Raw genomic sequence first — 23,881 nt, 5'->3', positions numbered from 1 at the left:
AACAATTTTGTTCATTTGTTCTGTAAACAAGAGGAATCACCTTGAGTACTACACACTTGCTTTGTCATAGGCTTCTCCTCTCACACTGATTCTGTCTCCAGAATTTTGTGCTGTGTGCAGGGACAGTTCAGCTGTCCCACATCATAATTTCCCCTTCCTCCTCTGCCCTGTCCATACCAAATTCTGTGGGGCAGAGACTCTCCCTCATCAAGAGTCTGTGTGCATTTGACAAGCAATTGTTGTCCTTGTGCAACATCTGAAATTTATCAGAGATTCACTTGACTTACTCAGAAAATCCCATTCCTTAGGGTCTGTCTTTCCAACTGTGAATTTTTCAAGGCATTGCTCTTGCTCAGTACATGCTGTAGTGGGAATTCATAGCTGAAAACACAAATAATTAATGTCAATGGTAATGTTGAAAAATAAATTTTTAAGGCTCTGTTTTCTTATGCACTTTCTTAACTAAGTTTATTAATATTCTCTTGGATATAAATGGGGTTAGTTGTTGTTATGTTGAAGTCTTTGTAAACTGGGGTCTGTGCTATGAAGAAAAAAATTAAGTGTATTTCAAATCATAGTTCTGAAAACAACAAGGAAGAACAGGTCCCCATTCTTGTCCAGTTTATTACCAAATAAAAAATAAAAGCATGTAGCAGATGGTGTGTGCAAACTATATTGAACCTAATCTGTGAATCTTTTTTTGTGTGTTTTCATAACTAACTAACTAATAATTACCCATCAATACCATCCAGAGTGTTAAAGCTTTTTTAATAATCACAAACTCCCAGCAGTTTTCCTAAGCAGTGTGCTGTCTTTTCACTCCTTCATGAAGCAACAAATTAGCACCAAGACTCGAGCACAGATATTTTCCATACCTCACTAATGCCCTAGTTTTGTTGTGCTCACTGAGAATCTCCACACAAACATTGACCCCTGAGTTGCAGATGTGTAAGCTTTTGATGAAAGAACTTGTGCCAAAATCAATAAACAGGCCAAAACTGAACTAGAGAAGGACACTTCAATTAGTAATGATTAGATTTGAATTTCACTAATAGAGGGTTGAATCTTCTTCCATTTAAATCAGTGGCACAATTCCATTTAGATTTTGCCTTTTTTTGGAGTCAGCAAAATAGGCTCAGCTTTTGCTCAAACCCAAATGATATGCCTGAAGCATTGTATAGCTGTTAATTAAAAGTAAGTACCTGAGACACTGGAATGTTGTATTTCATCCATACTAAGTTGACTCATTACAAGTTCAACATCCATTACTTAAAAATAGTCTTTGGAGTGTTTACAGTTGTATTTGTAATTTGCTAATTTTATGTTGTTTCATCCCAAATCTAAAGGTGTACAAATCTAAAAGTTTACTTAAATAAAAAATGTACAAGGAGACAAAGCTGTGAGAAATGTAAAGATTGTTTTGCGAGACTTGGAAAAAAAACTCAAAAACAAAAAGCAAAACCCCACAAATTGATAATGAACCACAAAATACTGTTATCCCCCCAAAAATCCCCTTTATGGCAATAATTGACTTGAAAAAAACCCCTGAATTCTTCAGTTACAGGAAGACTGTTAACTCTTCCTGCTGATTGTACCATACATAGTGTGATACTAGGTTTGAGCCAGGTCCAAATAAATCATTCCAGGATAAAACAAATTATTTCCTGGCCCATCCATTCCCGTGCCATTGGAATGCTCTCAGCCATTACAGTGGACAGGAGCTGATGGCTTTTCCTGTGTTCTAGATAAGATGTATAAGATTGTGGCTTGTAAAGCATTTTTTTGACAATTTCTACTAGCTTGCATCAACTTTTTCCTCAATAAAATAATGAATTTTAAATAGGTGTGAATTTATTATTATTATAATTTGAGTTATATGACACTTTGTTGGGTATTAAAGGTCCTTCTTCTTATCTACTGCAGAAATATCCTTTTCTAGCTTTTTGTTTGCCCTGTGCACAAAGCAGGATCCTCCTTGCCCGAGTGCAGTGGTGTTTGTGTTGGGTCTGGAAGGCCATCTAGTGACACAACTGCGCAGGAGAAAATGAAAAGCTCTACTCGAATAGTGGTTTGGGTTTGTTTGTTTTTTTTCCCTTAGTTGAATTAAACAATCTTGCTACACCCTAGAATGTCCTTAGGGGTTTGTTGCTATTTCCACAAGTGGTATTTTAAAAATAATAACAAACAAAAAAAAAAAGAGAAAACATTTTTACTTAAAAACAAACTTACTTAAGATAGAGCACACTCTTAATTCCTGCCAGGAAAGAAATGTGCTTTTTTTGGTGCTGAATGGTGGTAGCTTGCACCTGAGCAGCTCTGTCCAAAACTCAGTGTCACTCCCCTGACATAATCCAGCAGTTGTGACCCCCTTCAGAGCCAAACACACCCAGCTGTTGTGATCCCCTGATTTCACGGTACCAAAAAATGTGGAAGCCTGAGGCCACCACGTCTCTGCAATTAGAATGAGAACTTCCAGCTATTTTCATTGCAGCTCACCTTGGGTGGTGAGCAGATGATGAGCAGAGCTGTCGGTTCTTACCCAAGCAATAAATCAGTGGCAAACAAGCAGCGGGTCAGTGCCAGTGCCAGCGCCAAGGCGCCTTTCCCGGGGAGCCTCGGGGTCTCTGCCCGGCACCGCTCGGCCTTGAACCGGAGCGGTCCCTCAGAGCTGGAGGGGCTCCCTGTGGAGCAACCGGAACGGGAATGAATAAATAAATAAACGGGGATGCGGTGTATGGGTGGAAGGGCAAAGGGACGGAGCCCCGAGGGCTGCCCGGCGGGACGGGCGGGCGGAGCAGCCGCGGCGGCTCTGAGGGGACGCGGCGCTGAGGGGCCTTTCCCGCCGTGACCCCGAGCCTGCTGCCGGCCATGGGGCCCGGGAGAGGCTCCGCGGCGTCCCGGGGGGCCCGGGCGGGGCCCTGAGGCACCTGAGGCGGCGGCGGCGGCGACGCGGCCAATCCCCGGCGGGGCGCGGGCGGCTCTGCCCGCCCCGGGCGCCGAGGGGAGCGCAGCCTGGTCCCGGCCGCGCTGCGCCCTCAGCGGGCCCGCTCCCTGCCGCTCCATGGAAGCGGCCAACGGGGCCGTGCTCGTGCCCGAGGGCGCGGCCGAGCAGCCCCGCGGCCCCGCGGCCGCCCCGTCGGGCAGGAAGGAGGTGAAGGTGGTGATCGTGGGCGACGGGGGCTGCGGGAAGACGTCGCTGCTGATGGTGTACGCCAAGGGCGCCTTCCCCGAGGTGAGGGGCTGCCACCCCCGCGGGGCTGGGGCCCAGCGCTTGGGCCCCGCCAGCGCCGCTCCTCACAGTCACAGAGCCCATTGAGGTTGGAAAAGGCCTCAGAGATCATCGAGATCGTTCTCCTCCCTTTGCAGCAATACGCGCCCTCTGTTTTTGAGAAGTACACGACGAGCGTGACGGTGGGGAAGAAGGAGGTCACCCTGAACCTGTACGACACCGCAGGTAAGGGGTTCCACTTTCCCATCCCAGCTCCTGTGCGGCCACGGCGATGGCACCACCGGGGACATTGGCCTGGGACTGAGCCCAAACCCGGCCCAGCCTTTCGTAACTTCAGGCAAATAAGCAGAAACTGTATTACTGTAAAATGTTGCTCCGGTGAACGTACCCCCGTTTCTGTTCCAGCGGATTTTTCAGTGTCAGCTTAAACCAGACCAATATTTGAAGACTGTAAAGATAGGCAGATTTTCAAATTGCTTCTCAACCAGCATAGTTTAACCATAGCATTGCAGGTAAGGCTGCTAGAGACTAAAGTGCAAACAAACCAACCACTATTACCTGTTGCATATCAATGTGCTTTCCAGAAAAAAAAGGATCAATTGTCTAATGGCAGTTCTGGTCATCGACTCATTCATTATCTTAACAACCCAATTAATTCAGAAACATCAAATAGCAAACATATCTGGAAGTATTAAAACCCAATTCCCAGATGCAGAGCATAATACAATCAACCAGGAAAGTATTTTAATCTGCTGCCATGTGCGATTGAATAGGAAGGAGAAAAAGTCTGGTTTCTGTTCAAAATCAAACGGCCATGGCAGTAAAAATTATTTGAAAATGCTGATAGTTTTTCAGGTTCATTTGAGGAACTTGTGAAATGGTTTGTATTCAACTCCACTCGAAGTTCCCAGACTCTGTTATCCAGCTGCGTTCCTAAATGAACCCTAAAATTGACACGTGCTTGGTTTCAGCTCGGTGTAAATCATCTGTTTCAGTTCAAGCCTGTGGAGTTGTTCCAAATTTACACCAAGACAAATAAGAACTGAATGCAGTCCAGTCATTTTTAATAGTAATAGAACACACCTTCTTGTATATGGCATGTGTTAGCTGAAAACATAATTTAAAAGGTTTTTCATCTAAAAGTGAATTTCACTTCCAATTTTTACTACAGTGTAGTAAGATCCTGAGTACCCAATTTGCCAATGTGCCTTCTTGTGTCAGTGTTACTGCTCTGAGTCCATTCAGTTGGGATAACATACTGACATGGCAAGGGGTTTGGGTCTAAGTCTTAGAGGAAAAGAGGACTGGAATCTGGTGTGAGCAGCCAAAGGGGGATTTCCTTAATACAGGGTGTTGGCACCAGGAACCTGCCGCTGCACTCGTCATTTTTATGTTTGTTTGCTGTCACTGTGGATTTTTTGCCTGTCACATGGTTTCTAGCTCTCATTTAAAATCCCCGTGCCAAACATTTCAGCATTTGCCTTTGGAGTCTCTTCCAGGCTGCAAGGAGCATGGGCTGGGTCTGGAGAGGGCAGCAGGCTGGGCAGGTCCAGCATTGCAGCTCTGAGCTCTCCTGAGCCTGGCAGGGTGCACAGCTCCTTGTGTGTCAGAGTTCAGCACTGCACAAGACCTGCAGCCAGCAGCAGCCCAGGGACCTGGGCTGAGCCTGGTGCTGGTGGCTTATCACAGAATCAGGACAGTTTGGGTGGGAAGGGACCTTTAAATGTCATCTAGTCCAGCCCCTGTGCAATGAACAAGGACATCTTTGACTAGATCAGGTTGCTCAGGGCCCTGTCCAAGCTGACCTTGAATGTTCTCATGGATAGAGCAGCCACAGCTTCTCTGGGCAGCCTGTGCCTCATTGTGAAAAAATTCTACTTTATATCTATGGCAAATCTGCCCTCTGGTAGTTTAAAACCATTACCCCACATCCTGTAATTTCATGAATGTAACTGTCAGGCAGTGTGTACCTTCCACATTGATTTCTCAGGTGTAAAAACTGATTTGGGCTAAAGCACTGCTCCACTGAAGAACAGTGGGGTGCATTTGGTGTCTTGTGAGACACTTTGGGAAGTGGAGCTGCCATGGTTGCTGTGAAAGAGCAATTGCTTTCCATCTCTCATCTGGAAACCTTGAAACCTGACATTTTTCACCTCCCTAAACAGCATCATGGCCACAAGGCTGCAAGTTTCTTGAGGCTGTTGACACTTGTCTCCTCCCTTCCTGTTAAATTTCTTCCACTTTCCGTAAGACACAGCAAGAAAGAAAGCAGGGGGATTGTCACTTGGGTTAAGACATTTGATTGGGAGGGAAAAACCTGAATTTTGGTTCTATTTCATAGCTGTTTACAGAGTTTTATGTTACATATCTGTAAACTCTGTCAAACTCTAATTCAAGCAGCTTTTCAGCCTCTTTCTGTAACTGGAAGTTTTGCTAGAGGAAGGACTCACTTGAGCACACATTTTAATCTCATCCTGTTTTCAATAGTACAAAACTGGTGTTGAGTTCCTTGAGGTTAGACTAGGACCAAGAGTTGTGTATTTTTAGGATCATGCTTGTAGCAACACTAAATAGAACTGGGCAAACTTCAGCATCATGGAAAGGTGAAGGACAGGTTCAGCTCCATGAGCTGTTTAAACTTGTAAGGATTCTTTGTATTGTCCAGTCCTGTGCAGCTCAAACCTTTGAGCTTGTCCTACTTACTGAGGAAGGAGGACATAAACAAAAAGCTTAAGAAACAAACATTTCAAAATACAAAAGGTATTCATTTTTTGACAAGAATTTTGGTAACAAATTAACTTAATGGATTAGTAAAATGTACCAGAAAAAGAATTTTTGGTGAGAGTTTTGTACTGTGCTACTTTGTCTTCCTCATCAAACGCTTCTTGCTGCTGCAGGAAGTTGGTGGTACACATATGCAATGTGTAAAGGCTTTGTCATGTCACTTTTCTGGTCTGCAGACAGCCTTTGCAGCTGCTTTTTCAATTAAAAGTTTCCATTTCCAGCTGTGCTTGACAGAGTCAAAGGTAAATGAATTTTTCCATGCCCAGGGAGCAGAGTCGGTGCTCTAGGTGCAGTCCTGACATGAGGCTCAATTCCTGGTGCAGGAGTTCCTCAGAACAGAGAGCAGAGCACTGCTGGGCTAGGAGGAAGTAATGCCTCATCATTGTGGCTACTTGCTCTGCCTGACAGGAAGCACATGCAAGGCCTCCAGTGAGGTTTTTCAGGTCTCTGATGACAGAAGCACAAGGTCTTATGAGACATTTTAGAAGCCAATGAATGCAAGAATAGTTTCTCATAACTTTGAGAGGGAAGTCATGCCTGAGTAAGAAAAAAACCCAACAATTTTTAAATTGTTATGTGCCCCTTCTGCCCCAAGTGTCCTCTTTTACTGGTTTTCTTCCTGCCAAGAATGCCTTTTCCCAATTTGTTTTAAACTGAATAGGAAAAAAAAATATAGCTGGCAAGCAACTCACAGGCAGGCACTTTGGTGATAAATGGGCAAAAGGGTGAGGAAGAGCAGACAGAGGTGAACATGCACATGAGACTGAGCCCTGTGGTTTCACTTCTCCTGCTCACTCACCCTCAGCCATCACCAGAGCTCCCTCCCCACCACAGGGCCTGACTGCAGGGATGTGGTCACACAGCATCTCCCAGAGGCACACAGGACTGGGAGCTTGGCAGAGAATTAGCAAATTTTAGGTGAATTCTGCTGGGTGGAGTTTGGTCTTTAGAAAAACCCAAAGTCTCTGATGGCAAAATGAATCAAGGAGGACAGAGGGATCACAAATATGTTCACATGGAGGCAGATGCTTAACCAGCTTAAACCAGCATGTTTTGTGTTAACTGGGGAAAGAAAACAGCTACCTGTGTTTGAGGAAGCACACAGGGCTTTGCATAGACATTGAGTTACTGCTTAGGTTCACCCCTGTTCCTCCTTTTTAAAACTGTTTTAGTAAAAAGACCTACATCTGTGCCAAGTTAGTGCTGACCACAGACTAAGCAGCTTTACAGAGAAAAAAAGCCTCCCAGGCCCTTTCTTGCATTTCACCAGCAGCACTTGAGGACAGGGGGTGAAAGGGATTGTTTTCAGAGAGGGGGATGTCTATGTTTAGACACTGCTTGGTCTGGGTCCCGTTACATCCTCAGCAGCTGAGGAGCTGCATCTGAGCTCCTGAAGAGCAGCTTCCTTCTCCTTCCCCGAGTGCTGCAACCACCCACTGTAACACAGCTGAAGCAATTGCCACCTCACCTTCCCCCCCTGCTCTCTGCACCCCACCCTGCTCTGCACTCTATATCCAACACTCCAAATGCACATAGAACTGTGTTTTATACAGCATTTTCTCATGCATTTATTGTTTGCTTAAAAACCCATAACTGCAAAGCTGGATTTGAAGATGAAAGAGCAGTTCACCAGGGCATATCTATAGGTTTTACTTGCAATACAAGATATTGTGTCACATAATTAAAGGCACTTTTTCTGTTATCCCATCCAGGAGAGTGTGAATTTAGAGGTTTGTTCTGATTCCAAGCAAATAAACGTGTTTCTCCCAGTGGAACAGCCCTGTCTACCCCACAGATTGCTAACAACAACAACTTGGAGGACCTTTTAATTTTGCAAACTATGTTGTTAGAAACTCAGAGGCCAGAACTTCAACAAGGAAAACTCTACACAGCACTAGAGGAAGTTAGGAGGGAAAAAAAAGTTTGGCACCTGATGTGTTTAATGCATTTAAGGGATTATCTCTGCAACAAAATGGCAAATCAGTTGCAAACAAGTAGATGGATTGGGAGAATAAGAAGGGATAAGCAGTACAATCTTTGCTCTGAATGTTTATACAACATGCATAATTTTGTCAATTGTGTATTATTTCTGGATTAAAGCCTGAGAGATCAATCCCTCTTTGTTCTGCACCTCCCCACAGACCACAAGGCTCTCGTGGAACTCAAATACAAAGTGGTCCAATTGTACAAACATCTCAGGCAATCTGAGTAATGGCTTATCCAGCAGGGATTGCCTTGGAATAAACTGTATCTCAACCAATCATTTAAATTAAGGAAGGGAGAAAAATACTGCAGTATTATTGGCCTTCTGGTATCTGCAGTTCTTCAGGCTGGAGACAAAAATGTCAAGTGATGAGTACGTGATTTTGGACTGAGGCACGTGCCAGAGCAGGAATCGTTGCTGTAAAGTTGGGGCACACTGACATTTTCTGCATTCTTTCATTTGAAATATCAACATGAAGATTTGAGATGTGGAACTTCTCTGTAGGGCAATTTCTGGTCTGTATGTGGATTGTGGTGATAGTGGGAAGGAACAGCATTCCCAGTTCTTGTGAAAATTCAGTACATCACAGGCAAATACATGATTCCAGCATTCAGGTGACAATACACCTTCTACAGACTGCTTGAATCATGCTTTCTTCCTTACTAAATGAAAAAGATTGGGGTTTTTTCCTGAGCTGCCAGCTGTATCTGGGAATTACTGCTTTCTTGAACTTAATCTCTCAAAGCAGGACACCTTCAGACCCTGGCACAGTGATTACTGTAAGGGGAAGAGCACAGGTCTGAAGCAAATCAGCTTCGTCTTGTCACATCACGTGCTAGAATATCCCTAATCAGAAGTATGACAAATCCCCTGCTTTTCCAGAATTCAGCAGAATTCCCTTAGATCTGCTGGGGAGTCCTGCTTCAAAGGCCAGTTAAGCCTGGCTCATTCTGCAGCATGGCTTGTACAATCCTGTGTCTAATCGCTGCTTCCTCTCAGCTCACCAGGCTGGGAAAAGCAAGTTTGCCACAAAGGTTTCTGCATTCCTTTCTAGCAAATACAGCATTTCTTCTCCTCACAACATCACATGTGCAAATGATTTTGGGGACTGCCACTGACAAACTGAAAATGTTTAATAATAATTGTCAGATTCCTCTTGATGAGTTTATTTTTGAGCAGCAACATGGCAGTCAGTGTTTAGAACTGTTTCTAACTCCTCAGCAAGTGGACAAAGCAGGCTTTTTATTAAAAGCTGCCAAGGATGTGTTCTGTGTTCTAAACCATCCGTTTTGTCAGTGAGGGGGAATCTCCTGTATTCAAGGGAAAGAATTCTACAATTATGATAAATTTGCAGTCTATGCAATTATTGTACCATTGTTCTTGATCTCAAGTATGTGTCTGTACATATCCCCATTGTTCTGCCTGTTCAGGACAGAGATTTCTTCATCCAAACCATCCTGTGTGTTTCAGGGCAGGAGGACTACGACAGGCTACGGCCACTTTCTTACCAGAACACCAATGTCGTGTTAATTTGTTACGATGTCATGAACCCCACTAGCTATGATAATGTGGCAGCCAAGGTAAGAGGCTTCTAAATGAATTACACATGCCTGATATATGACAAGATGTCAGGTTATAAATGCTGGTGCTTTTAGTATCCTCTGCCTGGGTGTGTGGATGCCCAGATCACTCATCATGTGCTGAGCTGCAGGTCACAGAGCTTAAACCTGGGGCTCACCTCTCCATGGCTCCTAAGTGCTCAGAACTGGGCTTGACTCTCACTGGAAAGATCAAACACTACACCAGCAATGAAATCACTGCTTTATCTGCAGCAGTGTCACATGACCAGCACTGCACATCTTAGAGTCAAGACTACTTCCATCACATATCTATTTAATTGCAGGGTAGAGGTGAGAGCAACCATTTCTCTGTGGTAGGATTTTTGTAACACTCCAAAGCATTCTTGGACATAGCACCAGGAAAACAAAGCAAGACTTAATTCTTGCTTAGTACAAATTCTGTTTTTAAATGTGACTTTAGACAAGCTCCTCAGAATTTAAACAGATGGTAAATAAACATTTCAGCATAGAGACAGATGCCACTATGTTTTTATAAAGCAGCTGACTTTGGGTGGGACTTTTAAACATTCTAGGATGTAAATAGTGCATGTTGGCCGCCCCCCTGCTAGACTAAAACTCTGAAATTGCAGCTTACATTAAATGCTGCTTGGCTGTATTGTTTTGATTTCAGGAAACAAGCAACAAAATAAAAGCCAGCTGTAAAAGTTTTGTTTTTCTACCCCAGTGGTATCCTGAAGTGAATCACTTCTGCCGGGGAGTGCCGCTCGTGCTGATCGGCTGCAAGACAGACCTCCGCAAGGACAAGGAGCAGCTGCGCAAGCTCAGGGCTGCCAAGCAGGAGCCCATCACCTACAACCAGGTAAACTTCAGTGCTTCTGAACTGGTGGCCTCTTGGCAGGAGATAAAGCACGTGGTGGCATTGCTCCTCACAGGTACAATCACAGGTGCTGCAAAATTAGGTGATCCAGGTAAAGAAATGATTGGCAGCACTGAGGTTTCTGTAAGTTCTTTTTAGAAGTGGTCAAATCACCAGCCAGTTTAGTGCCAAACTAAAGAGAAATATGAGCAGTTTTAAAGGACACAACTATCTGCACTCTATGCTCATTGCATCTCATTCTTCTTTCACAGCTGGGTTATTATTGTTACAAGTTTGCAAGTCTTAACAAATTTGCTGGACTTCCTTCATAAATGTTATTAGCCTACATTGCAGTCATCACTGGTGCTGTGATCAGTACTGTGATAAAGACTGGAGATGTTAGGAAACACATTCCAGTATTTAATACATTGACCATTCTGGATTAAATGTGTTTTGCAAATTCTACTTAAAAATAAATCCTTACAAGGCCATTAGCAAGAACATCTGCAAGGTTTCTCTGACATGAGGGACTGTTCTTTGAAGTCTGTAAAGTAATCTTACGAAAACTACTTATTATCAGTATCTCTAAGTATGATGAAGCAGTGAGATTTATGAATAGTGTTATGTCACTGGCATAGCTGTCCCAGCTCCAGGAGAAACACTGATGGAACAGTTTGTTCCATGTCACACAAGACCTTTCTGCTTGGTCCTCCAATTTTTCTTTTTTCTAAACTACAAAGCCATTCTTCTCCTCTCACCTCAGAGCAAGAAAAGCAGCTTTCAAATTGAGACACACGTCCAGGGAACAGGGTCAAGTGCACTAAGACCTTGAGTGAATCACCACTTCTTCTAAACAGCAGGAAAATAAACTGCAACTGCATCACCACGAAACCATGCTGGGCCTTTTAGTTTATCTCCCTCTCACACAAGATGAGGTCCCAGCCTGTCACTGTGAACAGTTGCAGATTGTCCCTTGTTTGCATGAATAAATCCCTTCATTATCCTCACATGAGAGAGGTTCCAGGCAAGCAATAGACACTTCTGGCCAGTCTGCTGAGGCTTCATGCAGTTAAACTCAAGGAGCCACATGTTATACAAACTTTGTCTCCTATGTGAGCCAAACTTGGTTTTTCCTCCCTGAAATATGCTCTACCTCAGTTTTTTACAGCTGATGGCACCTTGAGCCACATGATGTGATGCTTCCCATGCCAGGCACAGAAGATCTGAACAGTGTCTGCCACCACTGCAGCTTGCAAACAACTGGAAGGAGACAAACTGCTTAAATATGAAGAAACACACCTCCCCCTCAAAGCCCATGTGACCACACTCCCAGACATTATAATGAATAAATGCAGAGTCTGTGAGCCATGGGTTGCAGACCTGGAATTCACAGTAAAAGGCTCACAAGCATTCAAACCTGGGGCCTGGCTCTGCAGAGACAGTAAAAAGATCACAAATAAGAAATCACTGTGCTTTGTGACTTCACACAACCAGCATTGCATGGAAATATTTTAGATTCAAGCCCGTTCCCATTGCATGGCTGAAAAATGCAGGCACCCACTTGTTTTTATGAGGATTTTGGCTGAGCCCTTGTGATGCTTCAAAGCAAAAGTCAAGGTTCCTGCATGTGAACCAACAACACGAGGCAAGGCATCAGTACAGATTCTGCTCTTGCATGTGACATTCATTACTAAAGGTGACAGCACAGAATAGTTAAGGTCAGGCCTGAAAAAAATATCACCATGTAGACACCTTATCCTCACTCAAGTACCTACCTCAGCATTTAGTTGAAAGAAACTCAATACTGAGAATATTTTTGTGCTATCAGGACTCTGCATCTCAAGAGTCTCTAATGCTCTGAACTCTTAGGCCAGGCTTTGGTTCAGCATAGTGGAAAAAACCCAAGTTTATTTACAGTGCTTCAGTTTATTACCAATGCCACTCACACTCTAGCACTGCACTCAGAGGCAGCTTCTTTCTTCGTGATTGCAAAGATGCACAAATTAACTCTCGTTCTTCCCAAGTCACCTTCCTTCTCTCATCCACTGAACTTACATTTTTTCTTACCTTTTTATTCTTTCCAGGGTGAGGCAGCTTGCAAGGAGATTAACGCAGAAATTTACCTGGAATGCTCAGCAAAATGTCGTGAGAACATAGAGAATGTTTTTAAAGAGGCCACAGCCATTGCACTGAGTGCCATGAAGAAAGCCAAGTGCCACAGGAAACGGAAAGTGTGCTCAGTGTTATGATCTGGACTGCACAAGAACCAAGTGATTCAGATTTTATAAAAGTTTAACTTTTAAAACCTTCTCTTTTTTTACATGTTTGTATTCTTAGGATAATTTTTATTTTAAAATTTTAATTATTTTTAGTATTTTTGCACTTTTGTTACACCGTTCTCACAGAGTTTTCAAAGCTGTTTATCACAGTTAGCTCACCCTGGGTGCCTTCACCCATCTGGCTTTTGCTTCTAAGTGTGAACAACTCACTATTTAAACTGCTACTATATAACTCAGTGCTGGGGTTTTTCTTCCTCTGCAAAATAATTGTGGCAGTTTAGAGTCACAATTTACTGCTTGTTTCTAGTAGAAAACTCACACCTTTCAGAAGCAATGTTAAAGCAGCTTATCAGGCACCTTTGAAGAGACAGAAAAAGTTTTGTCTTAACATTTTCAAGTTAATTAACTTGGTGGCAATGGCATGAGTTGGCCTCAAGCTGCCCCCCGAGTGCAGATGGAACATCCACCACCCTCCTGGACCAGCTCTGCAGATTTGCACCTCAGAGTCCTTCAAGGCCTGCTGCTGGAATAGAAAGTGGTATTTATCAATGGAAATACGTCAGTTGCTCCAATTAAGTAGTGGAGTATCATGGGAAATAGTTAATTTACAGCACTAAAATTTATAACTACTCCAAGCAGCTACTACATGTAATGTTAAGTCAGTCTTATGATAAACATTTACAGCTTATTTAATACAAGACAGATGCACACTGAAGGAAAAATTCATTCACTCATGAAATCATCTCTACTGGTTTAAATTAAAAGTGCAAAACTATTTTGGAGCAAGCCATCATTATTGTATAACATGCAGGGTAAACAGATCTTGACCCTTGAAAAATCTTTTTCTTCTCATTTTTCTCCTAACTTGTTTTGATTTAATTAAGGTTTGTGAATACCTATGAGCCTAAAATGAGAAATTAAATTAGTTGGAAGTTTGTGCACACCCTTGACTACAGAAAAACCTTGAAGAATTGTGCAGTCTTTTCTCCACTTGTCAGTAAAGGAACCACCCCTCACCTCACCCAGTACTGAAACACCAACATTCAGAAAGTGATATTCTCCACAGTGGAAATGGCTCTGGCTTTTTTAATCTGAGTTTCTGAGAATCTCAGGTTGCAGAATTCACATTACTCACCCCTGCAGAATCAGGTTCCAGCATTGCTCTCAACAATTTACATCTCATAAACTGAGAGTTCAAGGACTCACAGGGTGTGCAAAGGATAGCAAAATACAGTCCAACTGGTGTGAAAACTGTTGAAAATATGCAAATTGCAGTTTATTGTCTATGCCCACAGGACAGTGACGTGGCAAAGGTAATTTTGCTAGTTTGCAGCAACAGAACTGATGAATCCCTCTCAAGCCTCTGGTGCAGTATCTGTCCCTTGTGAGCACACTCTGGGGAGGAGGGCACTGTTTTCCACACAATTCCAGAGGATGTGCCCAGTTTGGGCTTTGTGCTGGCTCAAAGGGAGCTTTCAGTTGGGAAAGACAGCCCAAGGCAGCTCAGTGCTGCAGCTGCCTGAGGAGGTACAGAAATTACAGCACCCAAAAAAGGGTGTTCCAGAGTGAGTGTAAATTCAAGCAGGACAAGGACTTTAGTAGGGTAGCAGTCAGTGTTTGTCCCCTGCCATCCCCTTGACCCAGCATTTTCATTCTCTTCATTATTGGTACAAGTGCAGCACCTAAAGAAAGTATTTAATATTTAAACTGAGCCTGCCCTCCCCTTTCCAGAACCATGTCTCAAAAACTATCCCAAGGGCCATGTGTTTGTTACTAAAAAGGGGCAGAGACAGCTGCATATTTAATAGTTTATTTTAGGTCCTTTCAGGCCTGGACAAATGACCTGGTCTCCCTGGAAATGGGCTAGCAGACTTCCCTGCCATTTAAAAACTGCTTTTGCTTGCATGATTTTGTTTTCAAAGGAGGAATTTCTCTTTTTTAAATAGCTTTTTAGAAGTGTATATAGCAGCAGTATGGTACAAAGATAAGCATTTTCTTTTCACAGTACACACAGGTTAGTATTGCCACTGAGAATATGCCTTAAACAAATGCCTTGAAAAACAGCATTCACTCTCAATTACTGATCCACCCAGAGTGTTCATAAACCTCAATAAACTCAATATCCAGAATTTAAATAATAAAACTGGAAAGTGTCAGGTATCATTCCAGAATTGGAATTACAGTAGATCCCACATTTTCCCCAACGCTGGCACTTGGCCAGGTAGGTGCATGCTGCTCTATATACAGAACAAAAATCCCAGAAGCAAACATGTTTTATATTAAATAGACATAAATAGCAGGAGTGTGACTGGAGAGCCATGCTTGCATTAATACTGAGTCTGTGCTGGCAGAGTCCTTCACCAAACACAGGGACAGGCGAGTCCTTCCGAGCCCATCCCTCAACCTGGCTGGGGCTGAGCAGGATCTGTCCCAAACCCAGCCCTGCTGGGGGCAGAGGGATGGATGCACACTGGGAACAGAGGGAGTCACAGCTTCTTCACCTTGTCTTTGTTCTTCTGGAGTTTAGTGTGCACCACTTTGAGAGTAGTGAGGAAGTTCCCAAGGAAGAGTAGCAGGAATGTGAAAGCCAACACAAAAACCTGAAAGAGGAGAGGAAGTAGCATTTATTACCTTGCAGTATTACAACATGGATTATATTCAGCACTGCTGGGCTCTACCAGACACAGAACAGGCTCTGTGCTGCATTATCCTGAGATATTTAAATGGAGTCAGATGCCCAAATATCTTTCAGGATGTGGTTAAGCATCCCCTCTGCCCTGCTCTGTGCTTCTGAGCAGAGCCAACACACCTGCCATTCTTTGCATTCCTTGTGCCTTGACAATCTGAAAAGCGTGATTGCATTGTATAGCTGCCAGAACTGCAGAGGGGAAAAGAAAAAATGCAATTTAATTATGAGCAAAAAAAATTAAACCTTGGAAACATTTGTCATGGCTGCATGTGATCCAAAGCACCTTCGTGTGGTGCAGCAGCAGACACTGAGCCAGAGGAGGGGATCACACAACTTACATGCCCGAAGAACAAGAAGGGAAGGAGAAACGTCAGCCCCCTCCACATCCAGGACTGAAATCCTTCTGGAAAAGGTGGACAGAAGAGGCAGAGTATGAGCACAGAAGAGGCAGGACTGGACCTGCAGCTCCTCCCCACCCAGACCATAAGAGCTATTCCTGTCAAGTAAAAATATTTTCTTGAAATTGCCATAGTTGGAGAAGGATAAAGTTAGGGATGACCTCCATCTTAGTCTCCTCAAATGCTGACAAAGATCAGATTCCTCTGCTCCTGACCCACAAGACCCAAGGAGGAGGACACAGGCAGCCAGGCAGGGGATAGCTCTGCAGTGGGGGGGCACACAACCCTCTCCCCCCCATCACTGCACCCAAAACCTGTGCAAAAGCAGTGCAAAGAAAGTAGAGCAGGAAACCTCACCTACTGTAAGGTCCAAGTGGTTTCTCTCCCCCAAGGCCCGGAGCCTATAGAGGCAGCCCCTTTGGTAATAATACTGTAAGAACTGAACACAGCCTGGAGGAGGAGAGAGAAAACATCACTACACTGATTATTCAGAAGTATGGTAAGTATCAAACTACTTTAATAATGTTTAATCCAACAGCATTTAATTATTGCTTACATTTGTAGATTGCATATTTGTACACTATCTATATATTCCTAGAGTTTAATAATCCAGTATTTACCAAACAAAATGTTTTCTTCTAAGCACTTATGACACAAAATGTCTTTATCCCCTGAATTAGCAAGGTAAGATATACTCACTCTGAAATATTGAAAATGCTAAAAATTGACTGCGAAACATCTGATACATGAGTCCATCCGGCCTGGAAGCAGAACACAGGGGAGGTCCATTAGTTTGCTAAAAGCATCCAATGCATCCAACTCTTCCCCTTCACCATCAGGCCTGATCCCATTAGCAAATGAACCAGCAGCTGGTGCCCAGCCTATTCCACCCACTGGGAGCCCAGAGAGGTGTTACAGCCACACAGGAAGTGCTCTCATTGATTAGGTCTCCCCTCTCTAACAAGGATAAATGATGTCCCCTCTTATCCATGATGAGTTTTCTCCAGGTAGCAAAGCATCATCTGCATGGAGAATCTGAGCACTGGAACAGGGGATGGTTGTGCAGTTTATCCCAAGGGCAGCTCAGGATAGATGGAGGCCAAGGGACCTTCTGCCCCAGACACTATGTCAGCCCCTTACAGATTCAGGAGCAGGAGCTTCTGTTGTTTTAAAACAATTTTTAATAATTATCTCCTCAGATCATGCCCAAGCTGAGACAGGTTGTATGTGGGGTGCATTGTGGGTTGTCTGACCACCACCACCCACTGCAAGGGAATAACTTGCATTTTTGGCTTTAAACTCTGTAATCAAGGCTCAGTAAAGGCACCAAACATTCATTTTGTGGTGCCCTTCCTCTATTGCAAAGTGCTGCTTGTTTCCTTAATTATAGAGACAGAAACTTGAAGAGATTTTGCTATCACCAGCCCAACTACAGCCACAGGGTTTGCATTTCTTTCTTTTTTTTAACCAGCAATGTAAATACAAACTTGCAGGGTTGTATTTATCATTGAAAACATCTGTAACATCAAACAAATATTAAGGCTGACATTCTGCCATGTGTCCTGTGGCCACAGTTTCATAGTCACACTGGATTTAAATGCTCAGATGATATAAACACCATGAAACAGGCTTGAAGCACCTCGAGCAGGGAAGAGCAGACTCACCACGTCAACATCACTCCAGACAGGAACGTGGAAACGTAGTGATGAGACACCCACCAGCCTTTGATCCTGAGCAGAAAAACACAGGGCAGTTAGATAAGAAACAAGGATTTCAGCATTGAAGTCCAGCCACACAGGCAAAAAATTATCCAAAAAATGGGAACAAAGCAGATACCCCAATTCAAGCACAAGGGATGCTGTGGAATTTCCAGCCAAAGATGTGTGACCTCTAACACAAGACAGCAGAGGCCATCAGCATCTTGAATTTGCTGGGCTTTGGTGCCAAGCTGAATCTCTTTTTGTTGCCTGGTTTTCTTTTAAGGACATTTCATGCTTTCCATGGTTTTTGCAGGTGGCACTGTACCTTGAGCCATTGCTAATGAGAATGCTTTCCCGTATCGTCAGCGTGCAGTAATACCACACCAACAGAAAATTAAACACTTCATCTGTCACCCTGTTAAACAGAAAAAACACAGAGTAAAAAAAATCTTGTTAATTATAAAGACACATTTTTAAAATCCCTATTTTTCCTTCCTCCTTCTGGGTAGAAGAAAACCTGCCCAAGTGAGGCTATGGACACAAAGTCCCATCCTGAACATCTCTAGCCCACATGCAGCACTACAGGCTCTAGGCTCTCTTCCCCCATGATCCAACACTGCAGATCCTGATCTGATAAGCAGGTATGCAGGGATGACATTAAGTGCTGCTCAAGGAGAGAAAGCACCACAGAAGCAGCAGATGATCCAATTTAGAGAGGCCTTTCCAGGCTAATTCAATGAGGAGATTCCATGAGATCTATATAAATCCAATCGACTATAAGAATGGAAGAGCATTATGCTCTGGGGCAAAAAAAACTCCAAAATACCAAAACTTTACTTTGCCATTTGCAAGCTCCTGAAGTCAAGGGCACTTGGGCAACCTCTGTACAGGGCAATGTCATTTCTGGGATGATCCTGTATTCACCCAGACACACAGAGACCGTAGTGGAAGTGCATGGCTCCAACACCTTCCTGATTTTTAAGCAAAACTCAATAGTAGAAGCTTGGTGCTGCTCAGACACTTTATCACAATCTAGAGATAATGCTTCAGATCTGCTTATTTCACACAAATTCTCTTTTGTTGCTTTTGTTACCCCAGAGCTGCAGCACACTGTTGGTCCCTGCCTGGGACAGCCCACAAAGACAAACAACTGTTCATTCCCAATAACAGCATGATGCCAGAATAACAACATCAACTTTTAGCATCATCAGGAAATATGATGTTGGACCTTCTCAGTTACAAAAAACTCTTTCAAAAAGGAAAAACAATTAGCTAAAATACAGCTCCTGTGAGAGTTGAAGAAGTGCAGGCATCCTGCTGCCCAACTGCTCAAAGCCTAAACACCACTTCAGCTGTCTCACTGTCCTTAACAGTACATAAGGTAATTCAAACCCAGCCCAATTTTATGCAAAATACTTGATAAGAAATAAAAATACAGCTTACCTGTAGTGGAGAAAAAATCTGCAGGCAACAGCCCCGAGTAACAAGATTATTGTCAGATAAAGTTTGAACTTCTCATACTCATCCTTGTAAGCAAACCTGGAAGGAAACAGGTGCTGTTTATGGACACAAACAGATGGAATTCAACTGGAATGTGGCTTCACCTTTTCCAAACTACATACAAAGCCAAATGCCAAGCCCAGAGACAGAGGTTTTGCTGAAACACTCAGAAAAGCAGCAGACAGTGGTGAAAGGCAGTGTTCTGCCTGCAGGGAGGATCTGTCCCATCTATAACACAATGCCTTAAGTCCATGAGAGCTGGTTTCTGGGTTGGCACAATAAGATTTAAAAAATACATATATATCTCAATTTTCTGGAGCACTGTATGCCCAGAAGTCACAGTACCATTTCATAGCACAAAAAAACTCCAAACAGTTTTACAGTTAAGGCCACAGGCTGAGCTGGGCATAAAAGCAAGTGATGGATGGAATCAATTTGAGCTACATAAGATGTTAGCTTATCCCCATGTCATAGTCCAATCACCCACCCTCAACACTTCACTTAGCAGGTCTAAGAGAAACCCATTCCCCTCTCTGGGCTTCAGTCCACACCCACAGCTGGCCCCAGAGAAACCCAAATTCACACATGTGGGGAGGCACACTCACTTTGCTTGGTTGCTCAGGAGAGTGACATTCACGTTTCCCAGCACCAGGTTTAAGTACAAGCTGGAAGACAAAAGCAAAGAGTAGATCCAAGTAAGTTGTTTTATTTGAACACCACAGGGCAATCTAGATTGAGGTGATGAGACAGTGGCTCTGCCAAAGCCATGTTTGCTGGAGGTTTTTAATTGTGACAGACTGGAGGGAAAGACCACAGAAGAGGCTTTACACGTGGAAATATTGGTCAGCATTTCCAGGAAGCTACTTGAAAAGGTTTATTTTCCTGGTCCCTTTTCTGCACAACAGTCTAAGGGCAATATATGTAGTATACACTGTCCAAACCCAAACACAGGATTTGGAAAAAGTTTCTCATAAAAACTTCTGAGGGGCAGCAGCATCACACAGCCCTTGACAACTGATATAACTCTGTCCTAGCAACCCCGTTTGAAGAAAATGTTAAAAGTTGGTTAAAAATATTATTTAAAAAAATATAAAAAAAAAAAAAAGAGAGAGAGATAAAAGTCTTATGCTGATCCAGCCCTCAAAAAAATTAGCCCAGGAAAAATCAGTGTGGGACAATGAACTGCACAATGCCTTGCCAGTGCAGGTTACTGTCATTTTAACAGAAAACCTCCACTGCCCACACACATTTACATCTACTCACAGCTAATGAATTCTGTGTACAACTGACACAACAGCTCAGCAAGAGATTTATGACTAACCCAATTTTACATGTCTTTCTTCAACCTTTTCCTTCAGGAACAAAGCGCTGTGAACATTTGAAAATCCAAAATTCCTGGAGCACACAAGCCTCCCTGGAGGAGCACGTACCCGTTCCTCTTGGGCAGGTAGGCTTCCATGTCAAAGAAGGCATTCTGCCTCTCCTTGATCTGGCTGCTGATCTCCTGAATGAGAGCAAACTCCTCAGGACTAGCTCTGGGCTTGCACCTGCAAGAACACAGAAACAAGATATTCCTGTTCATGTTTTCACCTCCTTTTTATTTGAAGGACAATAATGTCATAAAACCTAGGCTGTTAACAAGCTGGCTCTGTGAGGTGATGTGCTCTGCTCCTGTATTTCTGCAGCACCATTTGTCTTATCACGACTTCATCTCACTGCCAGGTTTATACTGCTGTAGGTTACTTCAACCAGTTGGTTTATAAATCTGCTTCTCTTTTCATCAGCTCAGTGACATGACTGTGTGGGAATATTGTGCTTTTCTGCAGGAGCTCCCTCCACCCTGGGAACTTTGTGCGTGGTTTCAGGCACTGCCCTTGCAGAGGCTGCAGCTCTTCAGGTATGAAGTATTTCAGGATGTAACAGGACACAGAGCTGATGATTTACTGACAAATAGTTTTAGTAATTAATGTTAACCAGAGAGCAGTGAGCAGCAGAGCCAGCAGCCTGTGGTGTCAGAGGTGCTGCACTCAGGCCTGCACACAAGGAATCCAGCCTGTGGCTCCTGGGATCAGCCAACCAGCCAGAGACAGCTCCCTCCTGTAAATCCACCCAGGAGCAAGTTACACCTTCAGTGTTGTTGCTCTTCCAGTGCAATTTACAGAGCAAAGTATTGCTCACCTGGCACAGCCAAAAGCTGCACAGCCCTGCAATGTACAGCATGCAATGCAAGGAAGAAACCCACACCAGCTCCCTTAAATTTCTTTATTTACTCTTTCATGCTGTAATCAACATTCCACTTGGCTGTAATATGGAACAACTTTAGCACTGCAACATAGATTGTCTGCTAAAAGTATTAAAAATCCAAGCATTTCAGCCTTTGGGAAGGAGAACCATCCCATCCCTTCTCCTCCACCCTCCAGGTCTCCTGTTACCGTTGCAGGCTGTGCTTCAGATCCCTCAGTGTCTTCTTCTGCCGGTGTATGGAGCTGCTGCAGGCTGTCTGCAAACTGGTGACTTCTTCCAGTTTCTGTCTGTAAACTTTGTGTGTTTCCTGCAGGAGAAGAGGAGATGGTTGGTAGGAAGAGCCCTTCTAGGTTATTCATGGCATTTGGTACTCACCTTCAAGGGAAAAAAGGAAAATCCTGGTTTTATGGAATACAACAGGAACCCCTTTAACAAGCAAGGAGAAGGAGATCCCAAACCAGTATAGATACAATAGGGCTTAAATGGACACTGATGAAATTCCTGCAAGAGAAAAAGCATCCTCTACATTCATCTCCCACCCTGCAATGAAGCCCCTAATCCTTGAATCCCCTAATCTTCCATTTGATCCTGATCCATGCCCATCAAATGGTGGCTAAATCACAGGGCACTCCAATATCACAGCTTGAATCTTGGAGAAAAAAAATAAGGACTTAACAGAGTGGGAGGGGGGGAGGAGAAAGACATAACACCAGGCACAAATCCATGGCTGGGGGTTTAGGCACCACCTGGCCACCACTGCCATCCCAACCCCACGGATATTCAAGCAACCTACTGCCCCATATTCTGGTTAAAGAGTTGAACTGATGCCTCTGCCTGTGACCTCAGATGCTCCCTGGGAGGAACTGCTTTATCACAGCTCCTTGGTCCCCTGAAGCCCCCAATTAGTGGTCAGCTAACAAGGACACACTCACCAACTGCAAACCCATCCCATGAAGGGCTCCCCAAGCACCAAATAATAACCTCTGAGTCAATTTTAATACCTATAGTAAGTTGGAAAACAGCGTTTGCAGAGTTAGTGCCAAGAGACAGTGTGGATTGCATGGCTGCTTCACCAACCAGAACACCAACAACCACAGGAAATTCCCACCACTCTTCCCAGAGCATAAACACGGTGGTGAAACCACACAAACCAAATCTTGGCTTTCCTCCTTGCTAGGACCCACCTGGTAGCTGTTCTTTATTTACAAGAACAATCCCAAACAAGCTCCAGTATCTGATTTAAAGACCTTAATAATCAAACTAACCCTGTACAGGCACTGCAGCTCCCACCGTTCCAGGCTCACTTTGGTTTTGCTGAGCAGGACTCAGGACTCTACAGGACTAATCCCTGGTTATTGGCACCTCAACCACCAGCACCAGTGCTACCCCACCAAAAAGTGTTTCTACTTTCCTTTTACTTGTGGGGAAACTGAGGCAGGGACAAATCACTGACATTTGCTGTGGTTCAGGTCAGACTCAGGCACGGAGCTTGTCGAGAAGATGCCCACAGCAAACAAGTGACCAACAAAACCATCCCAGCTGGTCTCCCCCAGCACCCAACCCTTGTTTCTGCTAACACGAGTACAACCTGAACTGAGTTTTAATTAAGAAACAAACTAAATCTGGAAATCACACCTTATTTTTTTTTTGCATTCACGTTCTGTTGAGCAGCCTAAAAGAGGCTAAAACAGCCTCCAGAGTGAGAACAGCCGGTTGTACTTTAAAACCGGCTTTAAGATTTAAAGCACGTGTATAGGTGCAGCACCGGTGACAAGCAGGGAAGAAAGGGAAGGTTTCTAGAGGTAAAAACATCTTGTAGAACAGCTCTTGGCCCCCACTCCGAAGCCTTTCTGTCCCTCAATGCACTTTTGCAAGATGGAAAATCAGCACTTGGACCGGCCGTATCCTACCACGGGAAATCAAACTCCGCCAGGAGATGCTGGCGGGACAGGCGCTGCCTGCGCTGCTCTTTGCACCACGCCACGGGCGCACAACCACAACGCGCCCCCTTCTCCCATCCCTGTTCCAGCAATGGGAACCGCGGCACATATTGGGATCTGAGGATCTTGGGATCCTCGGAGGGACCTGGGGCACGGCCACGGCTCGGTCCGGGCTGTCCCGAGCGCTCGCAGCCCGGGTGCAGCGGGGCACGGGCTGTTTGCGGGTGCCGTGCAGAGATGCCCATCCTCGCCCCGCCGCGCTCCGTGCGGGCATCCCGCGGCCGCAGCGGAGGCGCCGGGCACGCCTGGCCGCCCCGGGCGGGGCTGGGGGAGCCCGCCCGCACCTCCTGCCCCCGCCGAGCCGCCCCGGGGATGCGGCCGGCGATGGGGACCCCCGGTCCCGCTCCTTCCCGGCGAGGGCGAGCCGGGGCCGGCCCCGCATCGCGATGCGAAGCAGAGCCGGCAAGGGCAGCGCGGGGCAGTGCGGGGGAAGCTGCATCCGCGCAGGAGGGGGAGGCACCGCGGTGCCCCGCAGGGCCCCGCCGCTCACCTGGAGCTGCCGGAACTCCTCCTCCAGCTCCCGCCACTCGCCGAGGCACCGCTCCAGCTGGTCCCGCATGGCGCGGGGCCGCGCCAGCTCCGCGGGCCCCCCGCGCGCGCCCGCCGCCCGCACCCCCCGGGCCCGCGCGCCGCGTGCG

General features: G+C 44.8%; 2 protein-coding genes across 4 annotated transcripts; one reads left to right on the top strand and one right to left on the bottom strand.

Moving 5' to 3' along the window:
• The first annotated feature begins 2,972 nt into the window (after nt 1–2,972).
• RHOF (ras homolog family member F, filopodia associated) lies at nt 2,973–13,494 on the top strand. Of its 2 annotated transcripts, none has more exons than XM_056504631.1 (5): nt 2,973–3,232; nt 3,367–3,454; nt 9,468–9,577; nt 10,302–10,436; nt 12,518–13,494. In XM_056504631.1, the coding sequence occupies exons 1-5, from the start codon at nt 3,062–3,064 to the stop codon at nt 12,680–12,682; spliced, it is 669 nt and encodes a 222-aa protein (XP_056360606.1). In that variant the 5' UTR covers nt 2,973–3,061; the 3' UTR covers nt 12,683–13,494. The 2 variants fall into 2 exon arrangements, with proteins under 2 accessions (XP_056360606.1, XP_056360607.1); XM_056504632.1 differs by lacking the exon at nt 12,518–13,494 and adding an exon at nt 11,592–12,509.
• A 1,012-nt stretch (nt 13,495–14,506) lies between these two features.
• TMEM120B (transmembrane protein 120B) lies at nt 14,507–23,866 on the bottom strand. 2 transcript variants are annotated; one of them, XM_056504629.1, is made up of 12 exons: nt 23,734–23,866; nt 21,432–21,550; nt 20,430–20,546; nt 19,605–19,664; nt 18,943–19,038; nt 17,825–17,914; nt 17,464–17,529; nt 16,499–16,560; nt 16,157–16,249; nt 15,740–15,897; nt 15,522–15,590; nt 14,507–15,312 (listed from the first exon to the last, which is right to left on the bottom strand). In XM_056504629.1, exons 1-12 carry the CDS (start codon nt 23,800–23,802, stop codon nt 15,199–15,201), a joined length of 1,113 nt encoding a protein of 370 aa, XP_056360604.1. In that variant the 5' UTR covers nt 23,803–23,866; the 3' UTR covers nt 14,507–15,198. The 2 variants fall into 2 exon arrangements, with proteins under 2 accessions (XP_056360604.1, XP_056360605.1); XM_056504630.1 differs by having other exon boundaries at nt 15,740–15,804.
• Between the last annotated feature and the right edge of the window lie 15 nt (nt 23,867–23,881).

This window comes from Oenanthe melanoleuca, chromosome 15 (genome assembly GCF_029582105.1).
Source record: "Oenanthe melanoleuca isolate GR-GAL-2019-014 chromosome 15, OMel1.0, whole genome shotgun sequence".
In the NCBI taxonomy this organism is placed as follows: domain Eukaryota; kingdom Metazoa; phylum Chordata; class Aves; order Passeriformes; family Muscicapidae; genus Oenanthe; species Oenanthe melanoleuca.
Note: the sequence above shows the minus strand (reverse complement) of the source record. Positions and strands in the feature narration are given on the sequence as shown.